Raw genomic sequence first — 14,022 nt, 5'->3', positions numbered from 1 at the left:
ATATACAGTATTTTCTAATTTTCGAATTATCCTTTGCTATAATCAGTTACAATACCTTTAAGTTATTTCCAGAGGATTGCGCAAGTTATCTAACTCTGAAAATTGCCAGCAACAATTAAATATCCAATATCAGCCAATAAACTGACAAAAATGTAGCTGATATACAGTATTGTGCATCTCTATTTTTGTATATTGTATATCTCTATTTTATCTCTATAACTTTTCTGGGGGTCTGTGCTTCATTGACTCCTGAAAATTGAGTAAAAGCAAACTGATTACATTTGTAGAAGCCATTTAGAGATTTCTTTTCCATTCTGTGAACATCTGAGAATCTATATAAAAAATATGTTTCTTGTGTATTCTTTTTGTCCAATTAGACACAGAGCAGGATGAAATTGATTGCCGACAACTACGAGGATGACCATTTTCACCCTCACGCTCCACCTCCCCACATGCAACCTCCACCCCTTCATCCTCAACCCCAACCCCAGCCGCCGTACACGCAGCCCCAACACCCCCACCAGCCCCCTTACCCACACGCACCCCATCCCCAACACCCACAGCCCCCCCACCACCACCCTCAACACCCGCAGCACCCACAGCAGCCACCCCAGCCTCAATACCCCCACCCGCAACACCCCCAGCACCCTCAACAGCCTGGCCCACACCAGCACCCACCTAGACCCCAACCACCCCACCCTCAACATCCACATCCCGGGGTCCCTCCGCAGCAGCACCCCCACGGACCTCCACCTCAGCAGGGCCCCCACCCTCAGCCAATGCCACACCAACAGCAGCACCCCCATCACCTCCCGCACCCCGGCCTGCAGGGCCCACACCCCCGACATCCTCCACCACACCATCGGGGTCCAGGCCGTGGACCACCTCATCCCGGACACCGATCTGCCCCAGACCAGGTTTGTACGTTAACTTGACTATACTACAAAGCTTGTGTCTCCACCTATTCTAATCTAACTAATAAGCCAAATTAGTGTATATTTGTTTTTCCTACTTCCTGCTGTTCATCATATGACTGTTTCCATAACCTTTGCAGTAGAGACCTGCACTCCCGCGGGATTACCGCGAGACCCGCGGGACCCAACGCAACAGAGTGCGGCGCGGGACAAGACTTGATGGGCGAGTGCGGGCGGGTAGACACCCATGTGTGTGGGATGTGGGAGAATAAAATGATTCACGGGACTCCCGCAAAATAGAAATATCTGAAAACAAATAAATCGTTATTCATTTATTGCACAAAAGCAACAAGAACAACTAATATAAAAATGCCGGAGTTTTGTGTAGTGCTGAAATTTGCGTGTTCACGAATCCTCTGATCCTAACACACGAAGTGTAGACATTATGAAAGATTTCTTGTGCTTATATTCATTGTGTTATAACAGATTTGTGAGACCGCGATGAACTGAGATGTCAGCTTTTTAGTGATTATAAACAGAGCGCTCTTTGCTTTTTTTTTGTTATGAAAAGAGATGTATTTGGGAGATTGTGGTTGGTTTTGCTTGGTTTTTTTATGTTGTTTAGCTTGTATGATGTGATTCATTGTGGCTAGGCCAAATGAAACTTTCATGTAAATTTAGTGGTTGTACTGAAAAAAATCTATTTTGAATACTTTTATGCAAGCTTTTGTGGGTGGGAGTGGGACAAAACATGAATGTTGCGGTCGGGAGTGGGGCAAGATAATATATTTCTGCGAATGCGGGACAGAATCCTGTGGGAGCGGGAGTGGGTGGTTGTTTGTGAGAATTTTTCTATTTTGGAGTGTTTGTATGTGTTATGGATTTTTTGTGGTTCATTACTTGTTTCTTACAAATTTTGTGGTGCCGATTCCAAAAATAGTGGACTTCTATATAATCTACCTGTTGCTCACTGTAATACAATCACTAAATTTCCTAATCTAAATACCTTTAACTCATCTAATTCTCCTCATTTCATGCTGACCTCTGGATATCTGGATATATTTTGGGCTCAAAGGATGATGAAGAAGGAATTTGGGCATAACTATTTCCAAACCAAAGCAATGATGTTGTTTTATGGGGTGAGATCTCGATGACTGATGTCAGTTTTCTGGTTTAAAATGAGATTTTGTAGAAAAAACGTGATTTGCCAAACAGTTGGTTGATGATTGTTTTTCTTATTATGTTCGCAGACAATTCGGTCACTAAAGGAGGAGCACAGCCATGCCATACAGATGAAATTCTACATTGTTCACTTGGCCAGTCTTTACCTACAGTCAGATGCATTCTTTTGGATGGGGCCCCACTTATTTTCATGCATTAAGGAAAGAGGCGGAGCATTAGTGTGAGTGGGAGGGCCAAAGCTGGAGATGACCACCTGAGCAGGTAAATACTATCAACAGAAGTACTATAACTCTTTATTTGCTTTATTTTTAAATTTACAAATTACATATCATACAGTACACTATTGGTTTGGTCAGTAAGATTGATAAAAATGTAATTGAAATAAATATAATAAATAAATGTATATATTCTCCAATTGCACATTCAATTATTCAAAAGTTACTTGCTGTTAATATTTTAAAGAAATTAATATATATAGCATATAGCATTCTATTGATCAAAAGTGACAATAGTTAAAAAAGAAAAGTTATTTTTTTTAAGAAAAATTTTATTCAACAAGGATACATTCAATTAATTAAAAGTGCCAATTTATAATGTTATAAATGATTTTGAGTTTTTTTTTTTTTTTTTTACTTTCTGTTCATTAAAGAATCCTAAAAAATATATGAGTGTTTCAAAAAAAAAAAAAATAAATAAATAAATATATATATATATATATATTTCATTGTTTCTTCAAAAATGCAACATTGATAATAATAAGAAATGTTTCTTGAGCAGCAAATCAACACATTAGAATGATTTTTTGAAGGATCATGTGACGTTGAAGATTGGTGTAAGATGCTGGCAATTCAGCTTTGGATCACATGAATAAATTACATTTTTAAATACATTTAAATAAAAAAACAGTTAATTTAAATTGTAATAATATTTCACAATATTACTGTATTTAATGTTTGATTAAATAATTGTAGCCTTATTAAGAGCTTCTTTCAGAAACATAGACATTGTTTCTCTCTTAAAGATAAATATTCCATTTTGTTGTTGTAGTTTTTCAGATGATAAAAAAATATATATATGGAGAGGAGGTCTGGACTGAACAGAAAAACAATCACTTCCTGGTGCAGTTCTTTTTCTAAAGACATTTGCCTTGAAGACTCTCCAAGCTCAGTCAACACTAGATGAGAAACTGCAGCTGCTCCTTGTTGCCATGGTTTCCACATGCAACCAGTGCATGCATCCAACTGGCCCCACCCCTTCTCAGCATTGCCTCGCCCACTCTCATCTAGCTCCACCTCTTCAATGAGGCAACAAGTCAGCCTGCGCACATTCAAGCCTTGATTCTGTCAGCCTTGTTCATTTCTCCGTTTTTTTTTTGTTTGTTTTTTTTTGTTTTTTTTTTATGTAATCAATGTAAAATAATGCCATCCTAATGATTTCATTTTTAACCATTTCTTATGATCACATCTGCATATGCAGTTTAAACCTTAAAGGGCAACTGTTGCCTGCCTTCGATTCTTTAGGTTTTATTATATGTGCTATACATACATGTACTTCGGTTTGCGTATACACAACGATATGCACACCTGTGCCACATTTAGTCTTCATCATTGTTTTTTTAGTGTATATTGAACGTTATAGAGGTAGTATCTGTCACGTCTTTAGCGTTACCTCAGTTGATCCTCAGAGGTAGTCTACTCTATGCAGAGTTCGTTCGTCTCACAGATTATAACGCACTTAACATACACCATGCTAACCAGAATTTGACCTTTCTTTTTGCTCGTGCTCCGCTCCAATCCCCAAGCCTGGTCTGCATGTGAGCTCTCTGTAAGCTCTCATACACCTATGCACCTCCATCCCTTACAACAGGGAACATTTCTAATGGTGCTTCAACTGGTGCTCAGGCCCAAAAGAGATGGAGACAGCCATGGCTACGGTCATTTTGGACATCAGCTGATCCGTCACACTCCCTGCATCCATGGCGCCAAGTTTTTTCGGAAGAAAATTGAGATGTTCTCCCAAGCTACTGCTGCAGGTTGTAGCATTGATGAATTTGTTGACAAGGCCAGTCAAACCTGTGTGTCCCATAAAGGGAATGTCCTTCTCCTTTAACGAACCGCCCCACCATGTATTGGCAGAGCTACCGCCAAATTCTCGTAACGTCTCAACATGGTGGTGAGTGCCTATTTATAAATAGATAGTAGATATATAGATAGAGAAATACTAGCTAAATAAAGTGTGTCTACTGTGGTCAGACTATTGTGTCAGAATTCAAAGGAAACATTTTTTTTTTGGTGTGTTTGAGTCGTGTGTGTTATCATTGTCTGTTTGGCCCTCACAGTGCTCTCATTACAAGATCTTGGCACTGGGGTCTATGCAAAAAAAAGAACAGGATGCAGGATCTTCAGCTAGAAAAAGTGTTGTGTAGAATATTTTGCACCTCACAAAAAGAACAAAAGATCAAACAGCAATGAAATCTGAAGTAAACTTTTGCAGTGCAGTGGACTGAAACTTACTTGAGGGTTAAAGAGATAATTAACCTTTAGTTGCTGTTCCCCACTGACTTCCATAGTATGGAAAGAAAAACACTACGCAAGTCAATGGGGACCAGCAACTGAAGGTGAACTATCCCTTTAAGCTCTGTTCACACTGAAAGCGAACTGTAGTTAATTGTCAGTGGGTTTTGGTGACTTGAGGATGTTGCAGCGCTGTCATTGTGAATGCGTCTAAAGGGATAGTCCACCCAAAAATAAAAATTCTGTCATCATTTACTCACCCTAATGTCGTTCCAAATATGTATGACTGGCTTTCCTCTGTGGAACAATTTTGGTTCCCAGTGACTTCCATTGTATGGTCAAAAAATATAATGAAAGTCAAAGGGAACCAAAACTGTTTGCTTACCAACATTCAGCAGAAGAAAGAAATTCATACAGGTTTGGAACGGCAAAGGGAGAAGTAAATGACAATTTTCATTTTGGGGTGGACTATCTCTTTAAGAAACATCAACATAGTTTCAAGTGAAGGATTACATTGAGATGACTGGGATATGTTAACACTTACAGTCTTGCATTGTCTTGTGTCATTTCACTGCTGTTGTCTGTAGTTGTGAAGTTCACATTAGGACTTAAGTGAAGCATAAAATATAGCCAAGATCTGACTGTTAAAACAACCTGTCCATGCTTCCATGTTGCATTTCAAGTTCTCGATATTCCGGCACCTTCACATTAGTTCCAGAACCTCAGTTTTCTCTGTTCTAGAACACCATCTGTAAGCTGCATTCACATAGTGTCAGAATAATCACATTTAAAAGATTCTGTTCTAAGAAGTTTGTATCTTTGAGCTCAGAAATTATTCATTTTTATGCCAAAACTCAAATCTTGATGAACAAAGAAAGTGCATTGTGCAACTAAGGCTGTAATAAAATCACATGAAACTAATTTAAAGCAACTGTATGTAGTTTTGTGTATTTCTGTGATTTTGGAGTTAACAGTTAAGTGAGTGGAATTTAGTAGATAGCTGTTCACATGCATTTGTTGCTGGAAAAAACGTACATAGAGTTGCTTTAACATTAAGATTTTGGTTGTTATGAATATGTTGCAAGAATAGGTTAGAAGTCAGAAACGTCACGGTAATTCTGTCATGACGTGAACGCATCATTGTCGCTGTGCTCCTGTTTCTTTCTTGAACATTTTACTGTTGTGGTTGAACACAGATCCAGAAAATGTCCACCGTGTGAATACTGCTCCGTCTTGGATGTTTCTGAGTCCAGTTTCAAACACCAGAAGAGTGTTTGATCCTATATACTAATATTTATGTCTGTCTGTCTGTTGTGCAAGTCTATAATTGTACTATTAGGGAAAGCAAGAGGACAAAAAAAGACGTTAGACTTTACCTTCTCGGAGACATATTACAGTCCTCCACCTTCAGGACCTTACATATTGAATACTTGAAGTAGGAGGGTAATCTCCTGCCTTGGGATGAGATATATTATATAGAACAAAGAAAAAAAAGAGAAATGTTGACTTATGTGGTGATGCATGATTATGTACATTATGTGCCAACTCTGAGCTGTGGTGAAGACTTATATTAGACTAAAGGTCTAATAGATCTAGAGAAATTATTAATAATGTAAGAAAGAAAGAAGTTTCAGGCCTGTTGGGTCTTTAAAACTATAACGTATGTCAAAGGGCCTGGTTTGAGCAAAGGTCCGAAATAAAGAGAAGAAAAATTAAGATTTGTCTTTATATTTATATTTGTCGTGTGCCTGTTGCATTGTTTCTTTTATTTCATGATGTCAAAAAATACAAATCTCTGGATGATACAAACCACTGTGACAAATGCCAGAAAATAAATAGTATAATTCTAAAAATAAAAAAATAAAAACCTTTGGTTTTTACTTTTTTAAGATATTTATTTGTGTTATGTTTTTTATGGTTCATGCTTTTTTGAATATGTCAGTTTTGGAATGTAAAATTTGTACATGAAATTAGTTTAAATTTGTTTTTCTGTACAGCAGTGCAAAAGTCCAGTGTGAGTGTCAGCATGTTGAATGATACCGTGTGAACGTGGGGTTCATTTTCCCATGTTGCATCAGTCATCACGGATGAGATGCATTGGCATCATGATGGTGTAATGTGTTTGAGAATGGTGTGTCCTCACCCACATCTTCCCACCTACTGCCAGTGGATTGCCTGTGCAACAAAATAAAAGCGTTCGCATGTTTTCGGGGTGCAGATCTGAGATGCTAAAGAGTGTGGGATATGCTTGCATGATTGTGTCTGTGTATGCAAATAGGATTGTTACAGGGTATGAATGCTGTGTGCGTGTTGGAGAAAATAAGTGGAGCGAGAGCCTAGGAGGCGTGACTGGGGTGTTCGGTGTGAAATCTGTGTCATGTTCAATGTTTTTAAATCCTGTTGGGCTTTACTCTGAGTCCTCAACCTCCCTGATATTTACTATTGTACGTGTTGTAATCCCCTCAACTATTCTTGAGTGTCAGTCGGCTTGTTTATATCCATAAGAGTGATTTTCTTTCTGAGTTATGCTCTGTTTCATTTAAAAACAAATAAAAGTTTATTAGTTGAAGCCCAATGAGTGTTTTACAGTGTCCTCATAAAAAACATTTTATATTGCTATTACATTACATGCAACTGTTTGGGTCAGTAAGTTCATAAAGATAGATATAGATATAGATATAGATATAGATATAGATATAGATTTAGATATAGATATAGATATAGATATTTAATGTTTTTATTTAGCCAGGTTACATTAAGATGATCTAAAGGGATAGGAAGGATGACCAAAAATAAAAAATACAAATAAATGCTGCTGTTGTTGTTTGTTTGTTTTTTCTTCTCTGCATTAAAAAATCTTGGAAAAATGTAATCACCCTTTCCACAAAAATATTCATTAAAATTTTAAAAATGATTTACATTTAAATATTAGTAACAACAGTTTCCAACTTTAATAAGGAAGGTTTCTTGAGCAACACAGTCATATTAGAATGATGTCTGAAGGATCATGTGACCCTGAAGACTGGAGTAATGATGCTGAAAATACAGCTTTGCGTCACTGAAATAAATCACATTTTACAATATATTAAAATAGACAACAGTTTTTTAAATTGTAATATTCCACAACATTACTGTTTTTACTGTATTTTTAATCAAATAAATGCAGCCTTGATGAGCAGGAGAGACATTTAAAAAAAACTTATCAACACCAAACTTTTAAACATTATGTACACTCACAAAAAAAATTCTATAGCATACAGTATGTAGACCATTTGAACACTACTAAAAACACAAAGACTACAATAACAAATTACATCAGATGGATATTCTTTAAGGCCCTCACAGTGCCCAAATTAATATTCATTAAGAACTGATTCCTAATATACTCACATAATAAGTGAAATAAGAATACATTTTATGAAAGCAATAAGCCAGTTGTAGCCCATGTGTTACTGTGAGAACATCCTTTATAAATCATTGTAATGGATGGGTTCTTGTGGCTTATTGCTTTATTTTTGAATACCTCACAAAAATGTTGCTAATAGCAGTTTCATTGGGCCATTTGTGTGAGCAAACTGTCATATCTTTGTATAAGGAATGGCCCAGCTCGAAAAGCAGCAGACTTCATAAATATACCCTTTGCATTTATCTCCCCTTCAAGATGGAATCTATCATCAGAGAGCCAGTACCCAGCCATATATATATATATTCACACACACAGTGGAGACCAAAATGAGAGAATAACCTACAATTTCCTACAGCTTTTTGGGGATCGAAATTAGAGAACACTTACAGATACTGCCAAGTTATTGGTATTAATCTGGCACCTGGTGTTAATTTCTTTAATTATATGACAAATCCTATTTAACTGGTATTGCTTGGTATTGCGTCTTGCATTCCTCCAATTTGCAAGATGGCGGGTTGCTCTAAGTTGACTAAATACAGCTGCGACAGGTGGTTGTCCAGATGAAAGCCAAAGGGATGACCCTTTCAGCCACTGCAAGAGAATCTGGTCATACCAAATCTGTGATTTCAAGAATATTGCAGCTTTACAACGACTCTAGTTCATTCAAGTCCCCCAAAAAGCCTGATCGTCCAGGTAAGACAAATGCACGAGAAGACAGGATAATGAGAATGATATTAAAGTTTAATTTAGTTGTGAGAGAAGGTTTGATTTTGTTTGGACTATCAAAGTTCACTTTAGTGTGGCCTCAAACTGGGGAAAGACTGAACCCCGAGTGTGTAAAGAGGTCAGTGAAAGCTGGAGGAGGAAGGGTCATGGTTTGGGGGATGTTTTCTGCAGCAGGAGTCGGACCTCTTATACAGCTACATGGCAGGATGAATGCAAATATTTATCAGAACCTCCTTCAGCATCATGTGGTACCTTCCCTGCAAGCATCTCCCAATCAGCTTGTAATTTTCATGCAAGACAATACTCCTGTCACACTGCAAAACAGGTAAAGCAGCTCCTTGAAGCTACGAACACTGAAATAATGAAATGACCAGCCCAGAGTCCTGAACTAAACCCAACTAAAAATTTCTGGAAAATCCTTGTCCAAAAAGTTATGGTTAAGAAACCCACTACAGTCACTGAACTGTGGAAGAGAGTGGAAATTAAGTGGACCAAGATGACACCAGCACAGTGTGAGAAACTATAGTGATGTCCTGCGGCCGCAGATGTGCTGAATTCATTCAAAGCAGTTGCCTCTACAATTCCTACTAATTTCTGACAGCTGAAACCCTCCAAAATTTTAGTTGTAATCTTGTTGTAATCTTGTGCTACAGTGGTTACTGTTCTCTGATTTTGACCACAGTTTTACACTACATAAAGGTTTTTGTTAAAATGCCTTGGTTATTGTGTCAAACATGTTAGTAGAACAGTGTTATACCTACAGCTAATATCCCTTCAAATTTTGAGAGGTGAAGATGAACAATATTTCAGAAAAAAAAAAAAAAAAAAAAAAAAAAAAAAAAAAAATATAATATATATATATATATATATATATATATATATATATATATAATATATATATATATATATATATGTATATATATATATATATATATATATATAAACATAATAACATGCACTGATGAATTTTATACAGAAATGTTTACGTTTTACTTTCGTTTAATAGCATGTTGCCTCTCAAGACAATAAAGCTGCAGAACACGTTTAGCAACTCAAGAACAAAACTTGAATCATTTCTCTCATATTATGCAACAAGCACAATATACTGAGTAATACAAAACTGCAACTTGTGTCCTTTGGGACAAATGTGATTCAGCGTTTCAAGTGCTTGAAGGGTTTTATAGTTAAGTAAACTCAAACCATTAGAAAAATACATTTTGATTACTTGTAATAAACGTTAACTCAAATAAAAATATAAAATTATATATTAAAAAAAAACTTCAACATTTTATTTAAACTACTTGCCACTTTCATTTATTTTAACTTAACTTGAAATAAAATGAATTAAAAATATATAGATATATATTTCAAACAACTAATAAAAATAACAAAACAACAATAAAACTACTAAAATTAAAAATAAAAAAACAAAATAAAAATATGAATACTCGATACTAAAATAACACTTGAACACAGACTCTCTTATTTAATATGTGTGAGAATGAAACTGAAATGATGTGTTCCAGCTCACCTGCTGTCTGGCTCCTCTCACAGGTGTCACCTTTGCGTGTGAAACCCACCTTACACTGACAGTGAAAAGAGCCCTCTGTATTCACACAGAACACATTGACACCAGGACAGGCCAACACCTCCTCGGCACACTCATCGATATCTGCAGTAGAAACAAAATATAGCTGTAATTTCTGGTCTGCAGACCAAATATACATGAAATGCAAATGAAACAAATGAGATAGAGAGATAAGACAGATAAACAGCTACAATTATAAAACAAAGAAACATTTTTTGTTTGTTTGCAAAATACAAAATATTTAAAATAATAACAATATATTTATTGGGAAAAAAATTGAATTAGTTAAAAAAAAAATAATTGCTGTTAACATTCTTGGTGGAAATGCTTCTTATAGCCACAAGATGGAACCATCTCATGCAGAAGATCTAATTTGTGTCATTACATAAGAGATTAATTTTCTGTTCATGTGTGTTTAGTAGCTTGTTAGAACAGCAGCAATTCCCAAACAAGCTATAATATATTTTAAATTAATTAGTCCAGTTTTAAATAGTATGGCGATCAAGATTAAGCAACTTTTCTACAGTTATTCAGTTAAACAAAAGTCTAAGATGGGATTTACAAAAGTAAACAAAACAAAATAACTTTAAAAACAACATTCTGAACAAAACAACAAACAAAATTCTGTTCATTTTTACATTTAGAATGCTAATGTTTGTCAGGCCAGTGACTGCATAATTCAGCCAACAAGAATCCCCATGACACATTTTCAGCTGACAAAAACATTCAAGATATCTGTTCTCAAATTACCTAAAATACTTCCTTCTGTCTACAGCCTGCATTGCTTTTACTCAGCTATTAGTGAACAATCTCAGAACATTGGCTAACAATCTGGCAAAGTTACTTCTAAATGACAAACATACAGTGCCCTCCATAAGTATTGGAACAGTAAAGACAAAATTGTTCTGTTTGCTGTGGAGTCAAGAAATCTGTAAATATGATTAAAATATGAATATGAGACAAAACTACAGAATGTCACATTTTATTATTGAGTGATTCAACACAAAGATGTTTTACCAGCTAAGAAGATCAGCACTCAGCACATCTCCCTATCTGATGTGAGCATAAGTATTGGAACAGTTGCCTCACAGGTCTTTATAAGTGTTCAGCTGTGTCCTGTTGCATTAATTCTTCAGATATTAAAAGAAGGGAATGTGTCTTATCAGTTATATCCATTGCTTCTGCATTCTAAGTCTTGCATTCGATGATAACACACACAAACTAGGATGAAGACGAGGAAGCCGACTCTGAAAGAAAAGCAAGCAATGTGGATGCTAAAAGAAAAGAGGAAGTCAGTTAGAACTATAGGAAAAACAAAGGGCATGGAGAAATCAAGAGTTTGGAAACTACCGGCGACATGACAGACAAATCATAAAAGCTGTGAAAATGAACCCTAAAATACATGTCTGTAAAATCACCAACAAGCTCCAGAAAGCTGGGGTGATGCTCTGTCAATCTACAGTCTGCAGGAGAATTTGACACAGAATTACAGAAGCCCCACAGCAAGATGCAAACCTCTGATCAGCACCAAAGATATAGAAAGTCAAGATTCTTCACAAATGTGAGCCAGTAGAGTTTTGGAACTGAGTTGATGGACCGATGAGACAGAGATTAACCTTTATCTAAGTGATTGGAAAGCAAAAGTGTGGAGAAAAAAGGGAACTGCAAATGATCCTAAGCATACAACCTCATCTGTAAAGCTTGGTGGAGGTGATCTCATGGCATATGCATGCATGGGTGTCTCTAGAACAGGACCTCTTCATTTTAATGATGACTTAATGTATGATGGCAGTAGCAGAATGAATTTGGAAGGGTGCAAAATCATCTTGGCTACCAATATTCAAGAAAATGCCACCAAACTCATTAGAAAGCATTTCATATTGGATCACAACAATGACCCAAAACACCCTGCCAGTTCAGTCAAGGACTTTATCAGGGCAAAGAAATGTAAAGTCTTAGAATGCACAAATAAATCTCCAGATTTAAATCCAATTGAACATTAATTTCACCAGCTGAAGAGGAGACTAAAGACAGAAACTCCCCAAAACAAGCAACAGTTGGAGCTGGCTGCATTAAAGGCTGGGGAAAAGCATTTCAAAGCATAAGACCAAGAGTCTGGTGATGTCTATGGGTTGCTTATGGAGGGCACTGTATGACGTTTCCATAATGTTTGTGAAATGATCAAATGGAATATTCGCTTAACATTTACATAACCAAAAAATAAATAAAAAATTAATAATAATAATAAAAAATAATTTAATTTAATTAATTAATTAATTTTTAAATTAAAGGTTCAGAGACCATTCAGAAATAATGTTTTCATACAGTAACTTAATTAGAACATTAGCAAAGCTTTTCTAGAACATATTACATTTTTAAAAATCATTACAACTAGCCATATTTTATACTACAAAGGTTGAAAACCTACACAATACATATCTGGAATAACTCACCTATGCATCTCATGCCTGATGATCTGTAACCAGCAGCACATTTCCTACAGCGGGCCGGTCCTGCACCCATACAGCCAACACAGCCCTTATCACATCCTGATAAATAATAAAACAACATTTATACAGTATTATACCTTCATAATCATATGAAGTGCATGTGTAAAATGTGTTGTTCTGGTGATCCATGTGTTGAGGGTAAATCACACTGACCTTTGCATTCATAAGAGCCATGGGTGTTGAAGCAGTACGTGTTGTCGGGACACTGATACAGATCAATACCACATTCATCAATATCTATCAGCGTAAGAGTGTAGAAGTGAACTTCAGAATGAAATGGACCATGAGGTGAATGAAGCATCCAGTCTGTTCATCTCACTCACCCACACACAGGTTGTCATGCAGGATGAATCCGGTGTGGCACTGAAGACATTGGTCTTTCTCTGGACCCCCGCATGCTTTACAGTGCTCCGAGCAGTTCTGACCCAAAATTAGATGAAAAAGGGCCACGCAGAGCACAGCAGACAGGAACAACATCCTTGAGGGTGACATTACTCTCACACTGATGCTGAGTGCTTCAAACCCCCCTTTCCACAAAGTTTACTGTTAGAATGACATGTGATGGCTTTAAAAAAAAAATAATAATAATAATTTAATTTTCAAAATCCAACAAAAAAGGTGTGATATTCTTTTCTAAAGCAGTAAAATTATCATGCATGTTATATTATATTAAAAATGAATTGTGTTAATAGAGTATTTAAGGTGTATTAACTTACTTAGTTTACGTTAATTAAATTAAGCCACAGCTTTTATGAATTATAATTTTTAGATCTTAGCTTAATTTTAATTGATCCATGCTTATGAGTTGTGATAACGATTTAAAATTCTGTTAAAAAAATGACTTTAAATGTTCTAATTTTACATTACATTATTGTACATTGTACAATTTGTTCTTGTTTATTGTCAGACTGTGTTAGTTTAATTCTATTATTTTTGCTTATTTTATTAGTATTTAAGTTGCAGTGTGCGTATAAAGTTGAAAGTTTTTAGTTATGGTTTTGGTTTATATTGGGAAGGGAGGTGAGGGTTATCAGGCAACCTGAATGTGCTAACTCAAAATAAATACTCACAGACGAGAGGGTGATGGTTAGGCTGTCAGTAAAACCAGCTCTTTTCTAGTTTTGGCTGATCGGGTTCAGTACGCAATCATACACGCAACAGATCCGCCTGTGCACTGCTGACG

General features: G+C 36.2%; 1 protein-coding gene across 1 annotated transcript in view; it reads left to right on the top strand.

Annotated features, from left to right (window-relative positions):
* Positions 1-4,947, top strand: part of LOC109057900 (ERC protein 2-like) — a 44,984-nt gene extending 40,037 nt beyond the window's left edge. Inside the window, 4 exon segments of the mRNA XM_042766756.1 lie at positions 378-917; positions 1,990-2,053; positions 2,165-2,357; positions 3,144-4,947. Coding sequence (XP_042622690.1) covers positions 378-917; positions 1,990-2,016 — 567 coding nt within the window. The 3' untranslated portion in view covers positions 2,017-2,053; positions 2,165-2,357; positions 3,144-4,947.
* Positions 4,948-14,022: the final 9,075 nt, after the last annotated feature.

This window comes from Cyprinus carpio, chromosome A11 (assembly GCF_018340385.1).
Source record: "Cyprinus carpio isolate SPL01 chromosome A11, ASM1834038v1, whole genome shotgun sequence".
Taxonomy (NCBI): Eukaryota; Metazoa; Chordata; class Actinopteri; order Cypriniformes; family Cyprinidae; genus Cyprinus; species Cyprinus carpio.
The sequence above is the reverse complement of the archived record's forward strand: the minus strand, read 5'-3'. Positions and strand labels throughout refer to the sequence as shown.